Source organism: Sebastes fasciatus, chromosome 20, assembly GCF_043250625.1.
Source record: "Sebastes fasciatus isolate fSebFas1 chromosome 20, fSebFas1.pri, whole genome shotgun sequence".
Lineage (NCBI taxonomy): Eukaryota > Metazoa > Chordata > Actinopteri > Perciformes > Sebastidae > Sebastes > Sebastes fasciatus.
Genome location: NC_133814.1, coordinates 22,636,246 through 22,661,233, shown reverse-complemented (window position 1 = coordinate 22,661,233; position 24,988 = coordinate 22,636,246). Strand labels below are relative to the sequence as shown.

At 41.0% G+C, this 24,988-nt stretch overlaps 1 protein-coding gene across 6 annotated transcripts; it reads right to left on the bottom strand.

The window, feature by feature from the left end:
- Positions 1-534: 534 nt before the first annotated feature.
- On the bottom strand, positions 535-24,269 carry qki2 (QKI, KH domain containing, RNA binding 2). Of its 6 annotated transcripts, none has more exons than XM_074621071.1 (9): positions 23,684-24,269; positions 18,068-18,216; positions 16,875-16,991; positions 11,544-11,687; positions 9,005-9,092; positions 8,514-8,798; positions 6,701-6,724; positions 5,997-6,074; positions 535-4,061 (listed from the first exon to the last, which is right to left on the bottom strand). In XM_074621071.1, exons 1-9 carry the CDS (start codon positions 23,823-23,825, stop codon positions 4,039-4,041), a joined length of 1,050 nt encoding a protein of 349 aa, XP_074477172.1. In that variant the 5' UTR covers positions 23,826-24,269; the 3' UTR covers positions 535-4,038. The 6 variants fall into 6 exon arrangements, 5 of the variants coding, with proteins under 5 accessions (XP_074477172.1, XP_074477173.1, XP_074477174.1 ...); XM_074621072.1 differs by having other exon boundaries at positions 5,997-6,071; XR_012592006.1 differs by lacking the exon at positions 6,701-6,724 and having other exon boundaries at positions 5,997-6,700; positions 23,684-24,268.
- Positions 24,270-24,988: the final 719 nt, after the last annotated feature.

The window sequence follows — 24,988 nt, the reverse complement described above, 5'->3', positions numbered from 1 at the left end:
GGGAAAAACATGTTGTGGCCCTTTTTTTCCCCCTGGGTTTCTTTCCCCCTCTCTCTTTCGGTATCTAAGGTGGTGATTAGTATGCAGAAAGGAAGCTGATTTGCATAATTAAGTGCTACAGAGAAAAAGCAACAAAGTTTTTGTTAGTTTTATACAACTATGAGTTTAATAGTGTACAAAGAGTTATTCCTGCTCAAGTTAAAAGTTCATACTTAAACATATTTCATTTTTTTTTAGACACACATGTATTTTTTTTTAAAAAGGAATCAAAAGCAGAGACAAGATACCATTAAAGTGGTTAATGATCACAGGAGAAGTGGTAACAGTTAGTAACCTACACTTGGCACTGAAGAATAGATTAATGTTGTGCTACACTGTTAATTGTCACACTTATAGTACACAAAAGGCACAGAGGGGCAAGCAGTGTTGATCTCAAAAAGGCTCAAGTTAATACACTCCAGTATATCAGGACTAATAATGACACATGAAGGATCGTTTGTATTCGTCAAATTATACTCTCCGTAATAAGGCTTCTTATCTGAAAAGGTCATTTAATGTTATTTTCACGTACAAAATAGAATATAAAAATACATTATAAACTTGTTACAGATGTTACGGCTCCATTATATTTTTCTTTTCTTTATGTCAAGGCATCAGTTGGTTTGTATATGTGTAACTGTACCACACCTTCTGAAAAAGCGGATGCAGAAATATAGATATGGACGACTTCATCTCCAACAAAACAAAACAAACAAACAATAAAATATAACACTGTTCTTTGGAGGTATCCGAAACCTCACATAAACATTTCATAGCTGCTGCTGCTTCAATACTGCATTGCACTTCCAATTCAAATGAGTTTGTTTTTTTGGCACTAAAAAATCTGAATTGAGAAGAGTTATGCATGTAAAGACAATTAATCTGCATGAACCCAAAAGGACATAATTTCTCATGCTGGGGCACAAACCCCACGACGTAGTGGTAAAAAGATTTAGGTGTAACATTGTTCCATCGCTCTCGAATAAATAAAGGCACTGTTGTTCAAGCTCGTACAATACTGTAGTGTGAAAAAGGCAAAGGCATCGTTGTGTAAGTCCTCTCCGTTTAGACAAAAGAAGTGCAACCTTCCCCTCTCTGTGTGTGTCTGAGACTGTACAGACTTGGCATTTATGCTGCATATGTTGACTCAGTGTTGGGATGATTTACCGATTAAGAAAAACTCAAGAGATACTTTGGCATTTTGGATTCCGGCGTGTTATTTTTCCCTCGCTGAGCACCTGTTGCTTTATGGTGAAAACGATTCGGCAGTTTGCATTTTAAAAACGTTTTCCTCGTTTAAATGTGTCACGGAGAAATGGAAATCTCTCATTTTGAAAGGAAATGAGGCAAAAGTGACATTTTAAACACATCATAGAGTGCTGCAGGGATGATGACGTATTTTTGTAGGCCAACCAGGAAGTTAGCATCGCCCTGGTTCCCTCGACAAAAAGCCAATAGGATTTTTCCGTTGGGTTTTGGATTATTGCAGAAAATAAGCTCTGTGTCAAACAAACGTTTATGATTTTTGAAGCGTAAATGCAATCGCCATGTTAGTATATAAATTAACTACACCACGTTGCATGAGCGTCAGTATAAACAACGAGGTTGTTAGGAACCGCCTTTTTTAAGAAATGTAAATGCTTAAAAGTTCACAAGTGGGATATTTACTGACGTATTATATATTGTAGAACAAAACGTTAAAATCTCTTCAGTTTGTGTTGACCAAAGACCTGATTTCAGGCATCTAACTAAAAACCCATTAAAAAAAACTAGAAATGTTCCGATACCATTTGTCCTTCCTGATACTGATTCCGATAGCTGAAATTGCGGTATCGGCTGATACTGAGTACCGATCCGATACCAGTGTGATAAAAAAATATATAGTTATTATTATTGTCATTAAAGATAGGGTCGACGATGTTGGAAAGCTAGCATAATATGAAAGTAGCATCGCCTCAGGAGCTCCGTCTAAACCCCCCCCATCCCCTCGGGGCTCCTTCCAAGGCAACGCCCCCCCCCCCCCTCCACACACACATGCACGAGCACCGCCGCATCGTAACTACTTCACAGACAAAGAGCGGAGAGAGGACCTCAACTCAACAACGCTACCTCATGACAAGTAACCGTGGTAGTGCTACTGCAGGGCTGAGTTTTCTCTTCCATTCTCCAGGAAACTTGCGGCGGCGACGCCCTTTGAGTTCAGGCTGGTGCACGCCAAGAGTAGAGTACGTGCAGGGAGGCAGGGAGGCATCTGATTGGTTCTTTCCAAGCGGACCTCGAGGCAGTGATTGGTAGACGTTTTTACAGGATTACAGCAGCTACAGACCGGTCCTTTTTCAGAGCTCATCAGTAATGGATCGCTGTCGGGGTGTAAAGACCATTTCAACCAATATAACAAATAGTGTAGACTGAAGAACATCGTCAACCCTGCCTTTAACAGCTGTGATAAACTACCTGCAATCAGTTCTTCTTCGCTGCTCTAAAACAGTAGTTGCCAGTGGCAGCCATGATACATCCCGGGAGACAGCACAGTGAAAGCTACTGTTTTGGAGCGGCGAAGAAGAATTGATTTCCGATTAAAGAAGTTGATTTTTTCCTGGGTTAATAAATTAGGCATCGGATCGGTGCATATACTGGCGTACTCAACGATACCCGATCCCGAATTTTGGGCAGTATCGGACACATTTCCGATACTGGTATCGGAACAACTCTACAAAAAAAACAGTGACTTTGAGACGAGGGAACCGGAAGTGCAAAAAAGGACTCATTCCTGCAGCTCTATTGGTGTTACATTTCAAGGGAAAGCGCGTTAATATATTAACACCGATTATGACGTGTAAATTAATTAATGTATGTCGGCCCAGAATAGAAGCAACCCCCTTTGAAGAGCGTGTAGAAAAGGTAAAGTGATAGTTCAAGTGTTTTGAAGTCGGGTTGTTTGAGGTACTTATCCACAGTAGGTGTATTACCTACAGTAGATGACGGTCGGCACGCCCAAAGCTTGAAGAAACAAACAGGAGTACCGACACCGGAGCAAAGCAATATACTGCTGTGGACGGGGACGGCAGAAAAACATATTTCAGCCCCCTAAAAAAATTTGATATCCGTTGAAGTGTACGCTATATTTAGAATATTTCCAGACAGCGAACTGAACGGAAAGTTTGGAGAGCGCATAGATAAGTTTCCCTTTCAGTTCCCTGTCGGAAAGGAGAAGGAAAGGTCTGTCTGACGGCGAGATAAAGCGGCGAAAATACTCTAAATATAGCGTAAACTTAAACTGATATCGATCTTTTTAGGTGGGCCTTTCTGTTAGGTTTCTAAAACATGTTTTTCTGCCGTCCCCGTCCACAGCACTGTATTGCTTTGCTCCTGGTGCCGGTACAATTGTCTGCTTCTCCAACCTCGAGGCGTACCTCATACAACCCCACTTCAAAACACCCAAACTATCACTTTGATTAAGAGGTGCCCGATAAGGAAATATGCTTCAAAATATCAACATATCTCTTTTAGTTTTAGTGTTTTATGGAGGGTTTCTGTGCTGGATAAGTACCATAAATATCAGTACAGTTACCATGTTATTAATAGAGTCATTATTATTGCATCACATGGGCTGAGGGCAGCTCAGAGGGACAGTTTGGCACAACCAGGGATCGGTTTAGGAGCCCTTCACCAGTAAAGTCTACTGGTTATGCATGGCATCAACAGATTGGGGGGTTTTGTTATGAAACATTCTCAGACTGGCTTTGGACTTTTTTTGGAAGGAAGGCACGTTTGGTAAAAGTTTAGGTTAGGACTTGGTGGTGGGCGGGGTCCTGAGGTTTATTCCCCGTGATCGCTGTCGTCTGGTTGGCCGGTTAGACAGAAGCAGCCGGGTTGTTCCCAATGTGCTGGTCTGGTTGGCTGAGCTGGGGGAGTGACGGGGGCCGTGGGCCAATGAGCACGCCAGCGGGCAGAGATGGGTGGGTCATCAGTGGGCGGAAAGGTCAGAAGGTCAAGGGGTCATGGGTTAGTTGCCGTGGCAGCTAGAGTTAGACAGACAGAGACGGACAGACGTGGAAAGGAAACAAAAAGGGCACATAAAAGGGGACATAAAAAGAAAAAAAGATAGAAGAGAGATTAGTGTCAGCTAGTGGCGTCAGGATGACAACAAGGCAGATCTACGGCAGTCGCACAGCATGAGGGGCGCTACATTAAGAACACCTTCATGAGCCCCGCATAACCATTCAGAAGGACTCACATCAACCACCGGGTGGTGACACAAGGAATGGCCGGTTAGCGATGCTCTCGTTTGGCTCATGAAGGTGTTAAGCTTTAGGAGATGCCCCTCCTGTCGTGTGACCGCTGCTATAGTGATACTACTCATGCTAGCTGGGCTACGTCTAGCACAGACAAGACAGTGAAACCATGGACAGGAGAGGGAGACAGCATGGTTTCATGTGGGTGAGAGAGTGACCTTTAATGTCCAAAGAAAAGTGTCTGGGCCTCAGAAATACTTTCGCTTACTGACAAGTAGAGCTATTGTTTAGCAGCAGGCACAAGATCTGGATGATTAACAGTTGTGATTATTGATTATGGTTTGATCTATTGTGCTACGGAGTATTAGAAGAGCACCTAATGAAACTACAGTAAGCAAAGAGGCACCATAAGAGATAGCGATGAGAGGTTAAAAGATGGTGATTTTTAGAGGGAACAATTTAACAATAGACAAACTAACTACAAGAATTTAGAGGCTTTGGTTTTCTTTAGAGATGTTTTTTTCAATAGTCATCTTTATTGCCTTTTAGTGTTTTTTGTCCATCGTGTACAACAAGAGCACCACCGCTCACACACACACGCACGCACACATACACTCACACACATATATTGTAGCTAGCTAGTCCATTTCTATTGCATAAAACAGTCACGAGGCCTGTGAATCGAGAAAGGTCACCTCATCTTAAATAGACAGAGCAAAAAACACTGCCTTCATTGCCACCTCTCGCGGTGACTAAAACAGTAGTAGCTACACACCTTGAATATTTTGAAGTTTACATGGAGACACTTCATCTATAAAAAGCATATCGTAAAAATAAAAATTTACAAACTAAAAAAAAACAAAACAAAAAAACTACAAGTATTTCCAAAGCGATCTTGTTCCATAAGCTTCAATATAAGCACTTAAAATCCCTATATACAAATTTATTTTGCAGCTAAATACATGGTAACAGCACCACTCTGGCTAGGAAATATATGAAAGATGTAAACAGCCCCAATGATAAAGTCCAGTGGGCGACTGATAAGACCACAAACAACAGTATTTTCATACAAAAGAGCTTGTAACACAGACTTCAGTAGTTATCACACGCTGTGTTTTAGTAGTAAAGAACCAAAGATCATGTTGAATTGAATGACCTTCAGATAAAAAGACAATCACTGTTACTTTTAAGTGTCATATAGTCATTGGGCACAACACAGGATTTAATTAATAATATAATAATAATAATAATAAAAAAAAACATTTGTGGAAATCTACTGGAATGAATTTGGGTATAAATAAACCTTCCCACAGGGTCAAAAAAGTAGTAGTGAGGAGATAAAAACAACAAAAGTTTCTGAGAGAGGACTCCGAATCCAGAGTCACAAGGAACTGAGTCACATGAACGGAGCGATCCATTCTAATTGAGAGGGTCCCGGCCTGCAAGCCGTCCAGTTTTATCTACCAGGCGAGCAAAGATAACCGCTGCAGCTGTCACCCCTCACAATGGTTCCTCCCAATCTGCTCACTTATTTCAACAAATACCGTTTCCCATTTTTACACCGAAGCTGCTTCAGCGTGTGACCCTTTCGCCTGATACACTCATTTATTTGATAAAGGCATGCCGTACTTGTAAACTGAAATTGGTCCACTGGTCTGCATGCACGCACACTAAAAACACACACACATACATACACATAAAGTGGCTGGTGAGCTAACTAACCTCTGTCTGGGGTCACTACCCTTTGGTAAGGATGGATTCTCTTGTCGTGGCGTCGTACCTTAGTGGTCATGGCACCTGCTAACAGCCATTGACATCGCCAAAACAGAACACAGAAGGTTACTCATCAGAAAGACATCAAACAGTCCACCCATGGCACCAACATCAGTGAAACCGGGAATTTACAAAGTGTTCATCAAAAGGCTGAGGGTGAAAAAATAAAAATAAAAAGATCAAAGAGACAGAATTCTTGTTGTTTTGTGGTCTTCTGTTCTCTAAAGAAAATATTAATCCAAACCACTAATGTCTCACTAAGCTTCACTAGTAGATAAGCAAAGTCACTCTATAGCTCTGTGATTAAAAATGACATATATTAAATCACAAACAGCGGCGCTAAAATATCTATGGGTTCACTAAAAATGTGTTAAAATTACAAGCGGAAGCTGAACTATTAAAAAGAGTTAAGTAGCTGTCACACCACAACACTAGTCTGCTAATACAAAGAGGAAATTAACAGGAATGGACACTTGACTACAGAATGACTGTCGAGGAATCTGTCATCCTAAAGTATGAGCAAACTTTGAGTGTTTGCTCTGTGGGACAAGTATGTAGGGGAAAAGGATGGGAGGGGGGGGTCTCTGCAAGCCAGTCCGTGTGTGTGCTAGGAAGGGTTGCTATCGCTTAGCCTTTGGTTGGGAAAGCCATACCTGCAAAAACACAGGAAGAAGGGACTGTTAGCCCAACAATTAGCTTCAGCATTTATCTATATGTGCTCTGGATGTATTACAAGAGCTGGATTGGACTACCAATATGCCCCCCAGTGGCAAACCGTGGTACTGCATCATGCGGCCGCGAGTTTCCCAACCCGACAATAACAGAACATATCAGATTTTTTGGTTGCGTTCGGGCTGTTAAAACGCGTAAAGCTTTGGGCTTTGCTCGGGTTTGGCTTTATAGGTACAGTGTGTAGGATTTGGCGACATCTGTTGGTGTGGTTGCAGATTGCAACAAACCGAGTACCATAATAACACTACTTTAGGAGCAACGGAAGTCAGACGGCGGCTGGCGGTACCATGGTTTAGCACTCTGCGGCTCACGTTACCACAGTTTCACAAGCGTGTCGGAGAATTACGGTGGCCTTCAGGTAACGTAAAAACATGAAAGGCTCTCTCTAGAGCCAGTGTCTGGTTTGTCCATTCTGGACTACTGTAGAAACATCGTGCAGCAACATGGTGGATTCTGTGAAGAGGACCCGCTCCCTATGTAGATATAAACGCCTCATTCTAAGCTAACAAAAACACAACGCTTCTTAGTGTCAGGTGATTATACACTAATGAAAACTGAATCATGTTTGAATCAACATTATGAATGTTATATTCCATTTCTGCTAATAGATCCTCCAAAATGTTACACACTGCACCTTTAAAGGAATTTCTCAGTTTTGTTCATCCATGCATGTCATGTTTTGCAAGTACAAATACACACTTCTTCTCTCATATCTAATTAAATTTTTCTGCAGCGGGGAGGCGTGTACATGTGTTTCAGGCGGGAAGAAATTCTTTGTAACATAGGTCAACATGTCACAGGAGTCACATGATCTGTTTACTGATTGGCTGCGGGTATTCTCTGGCCGCACTTTGCCACTAAAAGTTCAACTTTTCCCAACTTTTATTGTGGCTGTACTTCGCCGCAGAATCAGACGGACGCAGCTTGCTGAGCCGCTGCAGCCTTTCATAGAGATTGCATGGCAGCTCGCCACAGGCTGCACTTCTGTGAATACGATGTTATGGTTACAGACTCTCTCTCCACTTCCTTACACTTGTATTTTACACTTGACAAAACGCACAATAAACAAAGTTAAAGATGACTTTCACTGATAGCATTATTATTATTTTTTCAAATTTTCTATAGATATCGCGATAATGTCGTTATCGGGAATTCTTTTGGCCATGATATTCTTGTGGTGATATGATTTTGTGATAATTCTTTGTAAAATATGTGTGTGTTGTCTTAACTACTCTATACTGCCATGTTAGCCAGGTCTCTCTTATAAAAGAAATCATTTATAAAGTGAAATAAATAAACAAGAGAAGCCAATGTGTGGCTGTAGCCTGGTGAGCTAACAGTTAGTAATGGATGAAAATTGCTTTGTTTTCTGTCTGAACACACCTCCATAGATGCCTGGTTCAAGTGCAGAACTTAACTGTGGCGCAAAAAAGCATTTTCCCCATAAACTTCCATTATGAAATGTCTATAAAACTGTAAACAAGGCCAATTATGACTCTTTGTATTATGAATTTTTAGACCATGAAGGTTTAATGTCTGTATATTGCTTTCTTAGAGTCTAGAAATGCGATGTTTTTGTACACGATCGTCTACGGGACAAACGGTCGGGGACGGAGAGACTAAGGTTTTTCGACGTATGCGATTGGTGAGCAACTTCATTGGAGTCCAGTATCCAGTTCTCATAATACATCCATTGACTCTGTAAGAAGCGATGAACGTTTGATGTCCAAATACCTAATACTCCAGTTGAGTCAATCGGGTATTCCAATATGGAGGGCGTGAGTGTGTAGGGATACTCGTAGGGCGTGTAGATGATTCCAGATTCGGGCCCTTGCTGCACCAGCGCCGGGTGCGGATTGCCTCCCTGCATGAGGGCGGAGCTCTGGATCTGTCGAATCAGAGGCATGAGGGTCGGCGTGTTGACGGGGGCTTGGTTGCGCATGGAGGGAGGCAGGACTTGCGTCGGGCCTGTGATGATCCGAGTCCCCTGAGGTGTGCCTAGAGGGAAGCCGGCGGTGGCTGTGCGGCACACGAACATACGACAACGCAAGTATGCGCACACCCACACGCGAGCACACGTACAATAGACAGGGAAGAAGACAAACAGTCTATTTAACAGGAGAAACAGAGGCATTGTTCATATATACAGTGGACTCCTGTACCAAGGCCCCTCCTCTGTCACCCACCAACCCTCCTCCACATGCAAACTATGATGTCATCCTTACACATCTTGACATTGGCGTCTCTGTAGGTCCCATTGAGAATGGCCAGCTCCATCAACTGCATTTTCTTCAGGTTGTCCTCCCCCTCGGCCTACACCAGAGCAGAGCAGCACAATCAGCTTAGTTAGCGAGGAGGAAGCTCGCCATTCAGCCATCTGACAAGTGGATGAATTAACTTTTGTGGGATTCTGGTTCAAAAAGTCAGCAAATGTTACAGTATGAACTGAAACTAATTATGATGCAAGGGGAAAAAGTCTGTGTTTTGTTTCAAAAATCGATTTTTGAAAACTTTTTTAGGTATATATATTGCTACTGATGGACAGTAATCCTACACACTAAGTTAAAGTTGTGTCAGTAAGGGCTGCAACTAATGATACTTTCATTGTTGATTAATGTCTTTCTCGATCAATTGATTAGTTGTTTGGTCTATAAAATATTAGAAAATGGTGAAAAATGTCAATCAGTGTTTCCCAAAGCCCAAGATGACGTCCTCAAATGTCTTGTTTTGTTCACAACTCAAAGATATTCAGTTGACTGTCATAGAAGAGTAAAGAATCCAGAAAATATTCACATTTAAGAAGCTGGAATCAGAGAATTAAAAAAATTACTCAAACCGATTACGAAAATAGTTGGCGATTAATTTAATAGTTGACAACTAATGGATTAATCGTTGCAGCTCTAGTGCCATGCCTTACTGTGTGATTTGTTGAAAAATACCAGTTTTACAGTGTTATTCTGTTTACAATGTACTTTGAAATTGGCTAGTTTGTGATAAATAAAAAGGCAGCTAACCTAAGCCTACCAATTTTATTCATACAACAGGCAGCATTTATTATTCTTGCAGTCACTGAGAATTGAGAAATACTAAAAACTTTTAGTAAAAGGTGTTTATCTGTGAAAGTTTAGCATGAATAAAAGTTAATTTTAGTCTAAAGGCCTTTTTTTTGTGTGACTCATTTTCATGTTAATATATCTTTTCGAACTGTTTTTGTCATGAGTACTTTCACACAGAAGGTGAATATTAAGCGGCGAAAAAGTGACATTAAGGTTGATTTTTCTGCGCTTTCGCACCGTGAATAAAGGCATCACCAAACCATTTTGCATTTTCTGTCGTTTATCCGTCATGGTGTGTAAAGACCTTTAGTTGCGGTCAGTTGATATAACTTTTTCAAATATAAAACTCCATAATTTTATACACACTTTACTTTGCTTTCATGCAACATCGATTAGTCGACTAATCGGTCGTTTTGGTCTTAGCCAACTAAGAGTTCTTTACTTGTTTTTTATACTTTTTTTCATGCTGAATGACGCATTTCCAAGGAACTTTGCGCACATCTCTGAAAAATACAAGATTTGAAGTGGTGCTTTTGTGTGACTCTTCGTGGAGAAACTTCACAGATCTGTCGATTAAATCAACTAATCAATTAGACGATAAAAAAGTGTTAGTCAACTAAGGACAGCCCTAACAATTTGCCACACCGCCTTTATTAGCGCACAGTGGACTTGAGTACATCCTTAAATTAGCACTCCTTTGTACTGAATCGAGAATGGATTTTGAATCGAATGGTGAGATACCAAAAGATTCACACCCCTAATAATAACATTACCAGACTTTGTATACACACTCCAACACACGCAGGACATATTTAACATCCGAGCTCCGGTTACAGCTCGGTGAAAAGCTCGACTGATTTACAGTCGGAAAGCAAGGTCGTCTGGGTTAAACTAACACATATCATTAACCTTACCCTTACACACACACACGTTCACAAACAGAGATTAACAGGTGTTCAGCTCCTGATTGCCTATAGACACGTCTTACATCCTTTAACTTCTAAGGTTGGCTGATACCGTGCTGTGACTGGAGTGGAAGTGATGGCTGATTGCTGCAATAGAAATCCCCCTGCTGGTCTTTTCAGTCTGTTTCTATTGTTGTAAATAATGCAGAGGGGGAAAAAAAGGAAGGAGGCTTGTGATTTTCAAAATATGTGCTTTTGTGTCAAACGGGATGTTTGTGTCTATATGTGTTTCTTATTTGTCGCTGCGTTTGTGCAGGTTTATGTGTGCATGTGTGTCCGTAGGAGGGGGGGAGATGTAGGTGGGCCGGAGAATGTGAGAAATGTTGAGGAGTGCAATCAAAATGTCCTCTTGTGTGGACAACAAAAAAAAAACAGGGAGAAAAAGGAATACTGTAGCCAGTAGTTGGGAATGAAGTGAGTTGTGAACGAGTGAAAGGAGTGATGGAGTGGGGAGAACAAGTGAACAGACTCTCCATTCATTCCCTCAGCCTTTCAAACAACCCGGGGTTACCATGGAAACCCCTTTATGCGTGTTCCCTAATTACCCTAACCCCTTACACATACACTCTCATACACACAGAGACACACACAAAAAAAAGACACAAACACACAGTTTTTTGGACTGACAATCCCCTTCCCCCTTCCATGCATACCAACACAGTGAACTCTCATCCAGTCACACACAGTTCTCTCCATCCAGACCATAATATCTGACGCCGAAGGGGGTTCGGACAGATACTCACAGCTGGCACCAGAAGTTTCTTGACCTCGTTGATGGCCCGCTGGAGTTTGATCTTGGCCCGGTTGTGTGTGTCCTCCACCGTGATGAGGACGTGGAGGTCCTCGCTGAGGTGCTCCCAATTGGGCTTCCCTCGGTTCATCTCCTCCTGAAACACATTGTAAAAAAAGCTCCGTTTGTATGCAGCGCACAGGCTCGGTCCGCTTACTGGCACAGAGGGAACAGGATTTTGCTTTTCTTCTAGCTTGGCTCGGTTTTTTGGATCGACCTCAAACTACGCACACAAACACGCTCAAGGCTCAAGGTCGTGGCTTTGGAAGAAGCGCTATCAAACTCATGAAATAAACCAAGTTGCTCTTCGCTGGTTACACAAGTTTGGTGTTGCATTTCATTGAAGGCACTCCCCAAATCACATGATTGTTTTTATCTTAATCTCTCAATGATACTTTATCAAATTTAGTCCTCAATAGATTAGTCAATTCATAGATATTGTGATGTTGATTCAATAACAATAATAGCATTTATACATCCGACCAGCACATGCGGATAGTCTGCAAAAAAGTCAAGGCCGCGCCCCCTTTTGGGGGATAGAAAACCAAAGATCCCATAGACGTCAATGCAATTTGACATGTTTGGATTGTAATTCTGACAAGTTCGTATACATTCATCTCGTTATACAAACGTTTGTTTTATAGACATGTCTAATAATTGTTTTGTGACCTTGCCTGAACCTGAGTGTTGGCGATAGCTTAATAAATGAAGGTTGATCGCCTTCATGTCCCTCCAGTCTTCCCCCGTCCAACACAGTGGCCGGATATTGCTTATCCAGACATCTCTACATATTTGATTGAATCCCGTTAGGCTAAGTGTTGTCTGTAAATAACCAACGTGTTAACAGCCAACTGTTTGATCTATAGGCTGAGATTAAGTTGGAGACGACAGTCTGATGCTGCTATAATGTTAATGTATGACTCTATTACTGCAGCAGCCTCCCACTCATCCTGACGTTAGCTAGTCATGCCAGCATCATTTAGTGATTTACCACACTGACAGTGAATATTAATGGATCTTAAGTGCCTCAAATCTCAGTGTGAAAGCCTTGGTTATCCCACTACACAACAGCTTTTTGTCATTTTCTCTCCTGTGACGGTGAGTTTCTTTCCCCCTGAAGGGAGCGCAGCCTCGGAGATGACGCCATGCTGGTCTGGACTATAGCTTGGAGCCATAAAGCCCCTCTATTATACCTTTTTTAGGACACGGCAGGGGAACAAATCAGCATTTTTGGATTTATTGTTGGTGCAACCAACTACACAGCAACTCTTCAGCATAGCGTTATTACTATTACCGGTTTGTTTAAAGTAGTTTGGAGACATGTTTCAACTTCTTCTGTTCCCTCCGTTACCGTCTATGAGGGACACGGGATTGTTTTCCCTCAAAAGGGGGCGTGGTGATGAGAGCCTAGTCTGGATGCCGTATTGCTGGTCTGCTGTATGACTGAATAATCATTTAGTACATAAAGTACCAAATATTGCCCCTGTTGCTGGTTCATATAACAAAACAGGTGCACGTGGTTACTCTTAAATGTCTGTTTTGGATAACTTTGTGTTTCAAGTAGTTCTAAAAAATCCCAAACACAAGCTGGATTAGCTTCTTTTCTCTGTTGCAGATTATTGTAATATATTTTTTTCAAGTTCATCAGACGAATTAAGTAATTTGAAGAACGTCTGTTTGGTGTCTGGGAACTTGTGAGAGGCATTAGTTATTATTTTTAAACGTGATAACCCTAGGGGCTCTAGGATGTCGGTCAGTGGGTTGGTCGGTCATTCCACCGCTTCAGTCCGGACTGAAATAACCCAGCAAATTTTGAATGGATTGTCATGAAATTTTGTTTATGGTTGCCAGAGCATGAATTGTCATAACTCTGGTGATCCTGAACTTTTCCCCTAACACCATCATCAGGTCAAACTTTCATTTATGATTAAATACCTGCAAAACGAATGGCATCAGCCTCAGCTGTACTTTGTGTTTAGTGCTAATTAGTAAACGTAAGCATGCTAACTCGCTAGAGTAAGATGGTTTCCATGTTAAACATTACCCGCAAACATAAGCATGTCAGCATTGTCATTGCTGCCGTTAGCATGTAGCTAAAAGCACTGCTGTGCTTAAAGGAAAAGTTAGACATTATGCACTATCTTGCTGAGAGTTAAATGAGAAGATCGAAACCACTTCCACAAGGGGCGACTCCTCTGGTTGCAAAAAGAAGTCTGATTGTATAGAAGTCTATGAGAAAACGACCCTACTTCTCACTTGGTTTATTACCTCAGTAAACATTGTAAACATGAGTTTATGGTCTCAATCGCTAGTTTCAAGTCTTCTTCAATATAAATGATGTTCATTTAGTAAATTATGGTCCCGTTTAGAGTCAAATAGACCATAAAGCAGGGGATGCTTTAGGGCGTGGCTACCTTGTGATTGACAGGTTGCTTCCACTGCGTTGTCCGGTCTGGGAGTTGTCCGTGTTTTCGTCTTTAACCCTTTCACAGCGTATTTTCAGTTCATGAAAGTTAATTCTAACATTTTTGGTCGCCTGAAAACGTCTTATTCAGCGTTTGGTTATACTTAGCTCCACCCTTTCGTGTCATTTCTGGTTGCAAAAAAACAAGATGGCGACGCACACACTTTTCATTTCCATCGTGGTCGGACAACACGTCGAATTAACTACTTCTGTTTGAGCATAACCTCGCCTTTATGTGCTGGAACTGTTTCTTGGCTTGGCACAGTGACTTCCTATCCAGGCCAGCTGTTTCCCCTTGTTTCCAGTCTTTATGCTAAGCTAACCTAAGCTAAGCATCTCTTCCTGGTTGCAGCTTCATATTGAACAGACAGAATATCGATATTCTCATCTAACTCTCGACAAGAAAGCAAACACATGTATTTCTTCAAAATGTCGAGCCATTCCTTTCAGTACAGCTTTACATTTTATAGCCGGAACTATCAGTTAATCAATAAGTCTTCTTCTAATGAAAATGACTGCTAGTTGCAGCCCCAGTTAAAACTGAAAATTGTGAAGTCTTCTCTCTCAGTATTGCGTGCTGGGAACTTATATCCTCTGTGGATGTTTTGTCAAGTGAGATGTATCATTTTGAAAAACACCAAAAGTCAACATCTTTCTCTCTTCTCCCCCGTTGCCTCCCACTGTGTCTCTGTTTTCCTTCCTCTCTGTCTCTGTGTGTGTCTCTCTCTATCTCTGAGGGGCGTACGGGGTAGGGAATGTTCTAGAGAGAGAGAGAGAGAGAGAAAAAGAGAGAGAGAGAGAGGAGGGGGAGGAATGCTGGACTTGCTCCACCTGCCGTTTGGAAAGCTTGAGCCGACTCCGTCCAACAGCAGACACCAGGGGAGAGGAAGGGGGAACAGATGGACCGAACACCAGGACAGAAAAACTGACGACCAAAAACTCATTTTGAGAGAAGGCTCGGATAGATAGATAGATGGATAGATAGATAGATTGATAGTCCAGACAAATCTATCTGTCTATCTATCTATCTATCTATTTATCTTTTATTCTGTCAAATGCTTTGCAAAAAAATGTTTTTTGTGTATAAAGGACCACGAGTTAAAACAGTCACGGAGACTCCACATCACTTTTCCAAAGCAAATCCTAATTATTTTACGTTTCTGATTGCATCTGTCTCAGCCCGCAGGCGGCTACCGGTTTCCATTCATGTCTGCTGAAAGTCCTCTCAATCGCATCTGAACATCATGTCCTCGTTTTTATTGTTTTGTTATCGCTGAGTGGTATTGCATCTCAAAATGAGATTGATTTTAAGCACATCGAGAATGTGACTTTGACAGTAATGAAAGTAGACACAATATTCAGCGTGACGGAGGAACTGTCTTAACTAAAGTTTCCACAAGTTGACTTTTTAGAAAGTGCTAAAATGAATGGGAAACAGTGGCTGACTAGATGTTCGGCAAAGTAAATAATCTGTTTAAAGGAATCGTATGAAATTGTGTGAAATACGCTTATAGTTAAAGCTGAAAAACATGGGGCACGCATCACGTAGGCGGGGCGGTGCGTTTTTTTTTACCTGCTACACAGACTCGTGTGTAGACTAGATAAACTGGTACTGAATTAATTAACTGGATCGTTTTAACTACAGGATCATGTAAAATGTATGTAAAAACACCCACAAGGTTGCTCTGCTGCGTCACAGTGCGTCTGCCTACAATGAGGTATTTATTTTAATAATTTTTTAAACAGATTGCACTTGTTTTTTTACACAGTTTTATGTCAATTTAACCCGTTGGGGCCGCATAACCACACACAAAAAAAAAAAAAAGCCGCGTGGCAGACGTGTCACACCGTGTTCGTGCTCCATGTATATCAGCCGAAAAGATTGACACTATGATGTCTTTACAGTAGATATGAACCTACAGGCAGAGTTAGCTTAGCTTAGTTTAGCATAAAGGCTGGAAACAAGATGAAACAACTAGCCTGGCTCTGTCTGGAGCCAATAAAATCTGCGTACTATTAACTCTAAAGCTCACTGATAATATAACGCGTTTGTTTATATCTACACAAAAACTGTTATGGGTGTTATGTGTGGGATTATTTCTTTAACCTCGCGGTTAAGACAAGACTTTGAGGATTGTCTTTTTTAAGACATACTATACTATGACTTTGAATAAGCTATGATGCTGAATAAGGCATGTTTAGGCGACCAAAAATGTTATAATTAATTTAAAACACACTGTGAAGGGGTTAAAGTTCTAAGACGAAAACGCTGACAACTCCCAGACCGGACAACGCCGTGGTAGCGTCCTGTCATTCACAAGGTAGCCACGCCCTAAAGCATCCCCTGCTTTATGGTCTATTTGACTCTAAATGGGACCATAATTTACTAAATGAACATCATGTTTTATTGAAGAAGACTTGAAACTAGCGATTGAGACCATAAACTCATGTTTACAATGTTTACTGAGGTAATAAATCAAGTGAGAAGTAGGCTCGTTTTCTCATAGACTTCTATACAATCAGACTTCTTTTTGCAACCAGAGGAGTCGCCCCCTGCTGGCTATTAGAAAGAATGCAAATTTAAGGCACTTCTGCATTAGCTTCACTTTTCAGACCTGGATGTTGCCCACTAGTTCGGACAGAGCCAGGCTAGCAGTTTGCGCCTGTTCCCAGTCTTTATGCTAAGCTAAGCTAATCGTAGCTTCATATTTAGCATCAATGGTAAAAAAAAAAATGTCTAACTCTCAGCAAGAAAAGAAATTATTTCTATTGCACAATGAAAGCATGTGTGTTTTTGTGAGTGTCTCTCGGTGTGCATACCTTCTTCTTGTCTCTCATGGAGCCCTTTCCTCGCACCATAATCTTGCAGCCGGTCTCTGCCTCCAGCTGTTTGGCCGTCAGTCCGCGTGGGCCCAGGATCCTCCCTACAAAGTTAAACTACACGAAAGAGCAAAAAAAACAACAACACATTGATGATAAAAAAAGGCCCGAAGGAAGAGAGACATCACAGTCTGCCTTTTCACAATGTGTGTGTATTTGCATGTGCTGCGAGTGTGCATCTGTGATGTGTTACTAAGAGAGACAAAAATAGCTCATTATATGGGTGCTGGCTGGTGCTGGTGGCATAACAGGACAGCGCAGTTCTCTTAACCTTATCTGTCACTAAGACTGAGTGATTAACTAGACAGCTGCCCCTCTGTGTGTGTGTGTGTGTGTGTGTTTTTGCCACTATCCCTCGGTCTTTAACATTTGTCTCTCATAACATTTGTCCAGCCTCTTCCTACTTTTTTAACTCCACTGAAGTTTAACCTAATGTTCACTTTGGTTGCAACATATTCGCTCCAGCCCTCTACGATAATGACCCCAGACTCTCACCGACACACACACACACGAATCCAGATAGAGGAACTGCTCTCTAAATTTAACCTTGATCTCAACCGTTTTCCAGTGTGTGTGTGTGTCCTGTTAGCCTCCTGTCATGTGAGTGAGGACAGCCTGTCATTGTATTCAGTGATTGGCGAGCTGATGCGTGGAGAAAATCATGTGAGCCATTCAATCTGGATCAACGCAACTCATATTGAAGCGCTTAACTGTACTTGGCGGGAGCAGCAGCGGTGTGCTGGTCTCTTCGCTGCCATGCACTTGACTTGATATTCGGGGACTTAATCCACCTTTTTTATGCTCGTATAAATATTTATGGTGTAAACTCATGTCTTGTGAGCCCTTTTGAGTTAACAAATCTTAAAATATGACTGTAAATGATTAATTTTTACCTTATTGGAAACACCAGTCAGGGTTCAATATTGATCTATTTAAGTCTAGATTACATCATTGGGTGTGAGCAGAGATGATCTCAGAATGAAATCAGCTTTTAGATAAAATGTAAAGCTGTGATTAAAAGCCTCACTGACCCCTCTGGCAGCCCCTCTGTTACTAAGAGGAGATAAAGTGACCTGTTAAAGTAAACAGAAACTCTTCTGAAAAGGTCAAAGGTCGTGGATTTGTCCACTCACGTCGGGGTACTCTTTGACGGGCACGTAGAGCTTCTCCTGCAGCTGAGCCACGGGGCCGACGCCTTCGGGGAGCTCCTCCATGTCCCGCCCGTTGAACATGCCTCCGTTCACCGTGTCGTTGTACATGTCCTTGCGTACCCGGCCGATCTCTGGGAGACAGAAAGAGGTGTCAAGTTGAGTAAAATTAACTGAGGACATACGTGAAAAGTGTCAATGAGCAAACCACAAGTGTCACGTTTCTTCAGGCCGTCGGTTTTCTTAAGACGATGACTCACGGTCACCAGAATTACAGGAGGCTCTACGTGTGACAGACAGACAGACAGTCAGACAGACAGGGAGGCAGGGAGACAGTCACAAGCATTCTGCACCACAATGTAGAATCTAACCACTGAATGCTTTGCAATCAGGCCTACTCTATTACTGACAATTTCTCTCTTTCTATTTTTTTCTCCAACAGTGTTTTAGCGCGCACACACACACACACTGCTTCCCCCCCTTCACTCTGTAAATAACACAAGGAAAACATACATGTCAGCGGGGGTCACAGTGACCTACTCTACCCACCGGGGTTGATGAAGTTCGAGTACAGGGCAGTCATCCAACAACAAGACAAGCCATTGAAATTTTTACAAAGCAATAGGCTGCTGCAACTAGCCATTTCTCGATTAATCAATATAGCTTCTGGTCTATAAAATGCCAAAAAATCACATTTTCCCAGAGTCCTTGTTGACTTCTTCAATCTTTTTTAATCTCACCAACAATCCAAAACTCAAAGATGTTCAGTTTATTATGATGCAACGATACCGATAGCGGATCGGATATCAGACTGATACTGACTCGGATATCGTGACAATGGGGCCGATCTATTCAATTCACTTCTATGTTTATATACTATATACATTATGTACTGGAATTTTTATTCCTGTTTAAGTTTTGACCAATTTGTTGCTGCATTAAAAAAGTTTACACCTGAATTGTAATTCCTGTTAATTTTGAAGATTTTTTACCAAGTTGTTGGTGTACAATTTATTATTTTAATAATAAATAACAATTCAGTGAATTAATATCTATGTATTTATTTGTTTTGCAAAGTTAGTTAAGCAATGTTTAAGTCAAGCCTGATGTTGCCTTACACATAAAAGTCTGATCCCAGTCACTTCCACACAGTGAGGCATGCAGCTTATTAATTAAACTCAAACCCAAAGCCCAGGTATCGCTATCGGTATCGGGACTGAAAAAGTCAGAACGGTGCATCCCTACACTGGAGAAGCTGCAACCACACAATTGTTAGCTTGAAAATGATTTAAACGATCAAGTTTTTGGCTTAAGTTTGGTGCAGAAGCACCAATATCAACAAGACTATGTTTGCCTGCCTGTCTGTCTGCTTGTTTAGTGTTGTCTCAATGACCGACGCAAGCCTCTGATGCCTTTGTAATGACACGCTAGCACAATAATAACTGACTACTGCACTACACAAACATATGCAACACATACACACAGACACCCGGCTTGAACTCGCACACACACACACACACACACACACACACACACACACACACACACACACACACACACACACACACACACACACACACACACACACACACACACACACGGCAGAATAACTGCCTCGAGGCACAAATATCATCTGACCTAAGCAGGCTGACAGGCATGTCTCCCTGCTCTGAGAGTGATAAGTCTGACCATAATAACAGTAGGACGCTATAATTACAGACACGGCTACAGGGACAATGATGATCCTCTAATAACCCATTCTGACCTGTTGCGGGCCAAAAGTGACAATTACGAACACACACATACACAAACAAATCTGCACAGCCAAGCAGGGCTTTTGTCACACTTTAGTTAAAACGGGGAGGAAAATGAGAAGTGAAAGAAGAACAAGAGGGTCGAAGAAGAGAACGAGAGATACAGATAAAGGGGGGGAGCTGTAGCAGGCCTTATCTTAACACTTCAACCTGCCATTGGTTTATATATATAGACCGCAGTGTTTCCAAATATGCCACAAACATGCACCCTGACAGTATGTGTGACTGCCAGTCTTTCTTATTACCCTGCACAAACTTTTTTGGGGTGTTGTGCCCTTGTCCACATTACTCAGGCAGAAGACACAGCCAGGCTTAAAATGAACACGGCACAATGCCTTTCATTCTAACCGAGGGTGTCACATTATCGTGGGTGAGGGATGAATGTGCTCGGCTGTCAGTCCTCGACGTGAACACGGCTAGAGATGTGAAGTTGACCTATTTGTCAAGGCTGTAGAGGTCGTCTGGTATGAGAACAACCTTGCTGCGTCATGAGACTTGTCAGGGAGCACGAAGTCGGGACCTCGGTGATCCTGATGTGCAACAACAGTAGCAACAACACGCCTTGATAGCAAAACAAAAGGGGACATATTAAAAAACTAAAATGCCACTTTTAAAGCACTTTTTTTTACAACAATGTGATGCCATTCTTTTGTTATTTCTTCTGCTTGCAATATCAACAAGTGAAGTGCATTGATTAGTCGCGCAGACAGCGGCCTCAAATCGGATATTTTACACAGCGACATGCTTTCGTTCCTGCTCAGGGATGGGCTGCAGCATTCACATAAGCCTGCGCATTAGGTCACTGGGAAAGACTAACAACTGTCTGTTTGTTCCCATCACCAACTGCTCCTCTATGTGTGTGTGTGTGTGTGTGTGTGTGTGTGTGTGTGCTGCTCTCCCACAAATTAAAAATGTGACTTAAGGTAACCTATTCACACTTTTATTGTGAATTTACAACCACAGCTGAAAGGAGGGATTCAATGGAAAGCATCATAAATACAAGTTATCATTAGCATCTTTCAGTGTTGGATCTGGATGGGGTGACATATGTTTCCTATGAGCAAGGGAGGAATTCAAGCAGTTAATGACTCAATAAAGTGAGTCAAAAATATGGGTGTCTATGGGTGTATCGAAAGAAATCGGTTTTGTGATACTGTATTGATTCTCAAAAACACTGTATTGAGTTTTAATTAATAGTTTCAATGCAAAGATTAACTCAGTCAATAATTTATTTAATTTGCAAAGAGATGCGCCCTCTCAAAGTAGTGCTATGATGTTGGATGTTACAGGGACTGTGATAAAAGTAAACTATGTATTTGGTGGCATGTTCTTTATACTATGAAAAAAAATCATCGCCTGGCTTACAGTATTGCAATATATTGAATAGTAACTCCCGTATCGTGATACGTATTGTATCGCCAGATTCTTGCCAATACACAACCCTAGTGTGCTGCTCTCAACAAATTAAAAAATGTGACTTAAAGTAATTTATTCACACTTTTATTGTGGATTTATAACCAAGCAGCATAAATACAAATTATCATTAGCATCTTTCAGTGTCGGATGGGAGAAAGGAATTCAAGCAGTTAGTGACTCAATAAAGCGAGTAAAATTAATTTAATGTATAGTTTAAATGCAAAGATTAATTCTGTCAATACTTTATTTCATTTGCAAAATGGCAAAATATATATCGCATGGCTTACAGTATCGCAATATATTGAATCGTAACTCCTGTATCGTGATACGTATCGTGATACGCATCGTGGTACGTATCATGGTATCGCCAGATTCTTGCCAATACACAGCCCTAGTGTGCTGCAAATTAAAAAATGTGACTTAAGGTAACCTATTTACACTTTTATTGTGAATTTAGAACCACAGCTGTATGGAGGAATTCAGTGGGAAGCAACATAAATACAATTTATCATTGGCATCTTTCAGTGTTGGATGGGAGAGAGGAATTCAAGCAGTTAGTGACTCAATAAAGTCAAATTTATTTATTAATAGTTTAAATGCAAAGATTAACTCAGTCAATACTTTATTTAATTTGCAAAATCGCAATATATATCGCCTGGCTTACAGTATCGCAATATATTGAATGCAACTCCTGTATCGTGATATGTATTGTGATACATATCGTGATACGTATCGTGATATGGTATCGCCAGATTCATCTTGCATCTTTCAGTGTTGGATGGGGTGACATATGTTTCTTATGAGCAAGGGAGGAATTCAAGCAGTTAATGACTCAACAAAGTGAGTCAATAATAGGGGTGTAAGAAAATATCTAGAAAAATATTATGTTTTGTGACACAGTATTGATTCTCTAAGACACTGTATTGATTTTAAATTAATAGTTTACATGCAAAGATTAACTCAGTCAATAATTGATTTGATTTGCAAACAGATGTAAAGTATATCAATATATTGAATATATGTATGAGCAGCACACTAGGGCTGTGTATTGGCAAGAATCTGGCAATACCATATCACCATACAGTACGTATCACGATACCTACTGTGATACGTACTGTATCATGATATGGTATCGCCAGATTCTTGCCAATACACAGCCCTAGTGTGCTGCAAATTAAAAAAATGTGACTTTAGGTAACCTATTTACACTTTCATGTGGATTTACAACCACAGCGGAGGAATTCAGTGCAAAGCAACATAAATACAATTCATCATTGGCATCTTTCAGTGTTGGATGGGAGAAAGGAATTCAAGCAGTTAGTGACTCAATAAAGTGAGTCAAAATTGTGATACTATGTTTTGAGATACAGTATTGAATCTCAAAAATCACTGTATTACTTTTTAATTAATAGTTTAAATGCAAAGATTAACTCAGTCAATACTTAATTTAATTTGCAAAATCGCAATATATCTAATGTAACTCCTATACCGTGATAGTGTGATAGTGATAGTGATAGTGTGACTTAAGGTAACCTATTCACACTTTTATTGTGAATTAAAAACCACACCTTTATGGAAGAATTCAGTGCAAAGCAACATAAATACAATTTATCATTGGCATCTCTCAGTGTTGGATGGGAGAATTCAAGCAGTTAGTGACTCAATAAAGTGAGTCAAATTCATTTAATTAGTAGTTTAAATGCAAAGATTAATTCTGTCAATACTTTATTTCAGTTGCAAAATCGCAATATATTGAATGTAACTCCTGTTTTGTGATACGTACCGCGATACGTATCACGGTACGTATCGCGATACGTATCACGGTACGTATCGCGATACGTATCACGGTACGTATCGCGATACGTATGGTACCGCCAGATTCTTGCCAATACTATTACTTTATTTCATGTGCAAAATCGCAATATATATCGCCTGGCTTACAGTATCGCAATATATTGAATCGTAAATCCTGTATCGTGATATGCATCGTGATACTTACCATGATACATATCGTGATACGGACTGTATCGTGATATCGTATCGCCAGATTCTTGCCAATACCCAGCCCTAGTGTGCTGCTCTCAAGAAATGAAAAATGTGACTTAAGTTAACCTAGTCCCACTTTTATTGTGAATTTACAACCACAGCTTTAAGGAGGGATTCAGTGCAAAGCAACATAAATACAAATTATCGTGTTGGATGGGATAACATGTTTTTTCCCAGGAGTCAGAGAGGAATTCAAATGAGTCAATATAACGGTCATAATGGTTATGATGAGCCATCAGATTTAACTTGTCTATAGCCAAGTAAAAGATTCTCTGTCAACTTGTTTATAGGGGGGATAAAACCCCCCAGACAGAGGCAGTGTTACCTTCATCCAGCAGCCGCTCCAGATGCGTGAAGATGCCGCTGAAGTTGGGCAGAGAGCTCATCACCTTCCTGTCGTTCATCAGCTGCATCAGGTAGTCCGGGTTGGACTTGGGTCTCTCCTTCACCTCTGTCTCCCCGACCATGACTGCTTCAAGCGTCGATAGAAAAATGACCTAACGGTAGCTGGACAAGTTGATAAAACTTGAGGCGAAAATTCACACACTCACGCCCCAAACAAGCGATGCGAACCCCGGGGGCTTCCTGAGCCTCTGACCGGCTCTCTGGTAGTCAGTAATTCAAATCTCAGCGGCCGTTAAGTCGACAGTTAACGTTAACGGCTGCTTCCAACGGTTCTCCAACGGTTCTCCAACGGTTCCCCTCCCTGTGTGTGTGTGTGTGTTTGACTCTCTCCAGAGTTTAATAAAGTTCCTTTTTTGGGGTCTTTTTTAACTTGAACTAGTCTAGCAGTCTCGCATCAACTGGTGTGTCCTCCGCCCCGGCTCGGCTGCTGCTGTTACCGCTTGGTGTTGCTCCCGGTGCGGTGTGTCGGTATTCTGCGGGTCTCTATCATATGATTAACGTTACAGTACCAAGGCAGCACGAGTGGGCTGAAGGGGGCGCGCCGCGCGTCACCGTCACAGGAGAGGAGGAGGAGGCGCGTGCTCGCGAGCCCCCGCCTCTCTCTCTCTCTCTCTCTCTGAGCACGCACGCGCACAGCATAACAATATAACAGCTCTACAGAGGTATGCACACCTGTTACTGTCCATCAGTACTTGTACTTTACTTGAGTATTTCCTTTTTATGTTACTTTAGCCAATACTTCTACTCTAAGGAAATATTGTACTTTTTACTCCACTACAAGAGGAAATACGACTTTTAAATAACTTTTATTGCCCCGTCTTCCCTGATTTCACCTGATTCTAGTTTTTATTCTATTTTTTACTCTATTTTATTTATTTATTTATCTATTTATTTATTTATTCATTTTTGCCATTTTAATTTGTATGTTGCTCTTTTAATACTTTTATTTTGTTATTGCTGCATTTTGTAACTTTGTTTTGATAAGTGCTATATAAATAAAGTTATTCTTATTATTATTTATTATTTCTATTATTATTATTATTATTATTATTATTATTATTATTATTATTTCTGTTTTTATGTTAAGCTCTTTGTTGCTATATAAATAAAGTTGTTGTTGTTATTATTATTTTTATTTTTTTTATTGGACAGCAAGTGGCTACCCATTATCAGTGATGGATGGAGCAAGTTTTAATATCCTCTACTTAAGTAAAAGTACTAATAC

What these genes read in the sequence shown, in the direction of transcription:
- qki2 (XM_074621071.1), bottom strand. Translation starts at nt 23,825, where the DNA reads ATGGTCGGGGAGACAGAGGTGAAGGAGAGACCCAAGTCCAACCCGGAC. An exon ending in CCATGAGAGACAAGAAGAAG is followed by an intron (nt 11,688 to 16,874) that starts GTATGCACACCG and finishes AATGTGTTTCAG; the next exon opens with GAGGAGATGAACCGAGGGAA. An exon ending in AGACGCCAATGTCAAGATGT is followed by an intron (nt 8,799 to 9,004) that starts GTAAGGATGACA and finishes TGTGCCGCACAG; the next exon opens with CCACCGCCGGCTTCCCTCTA.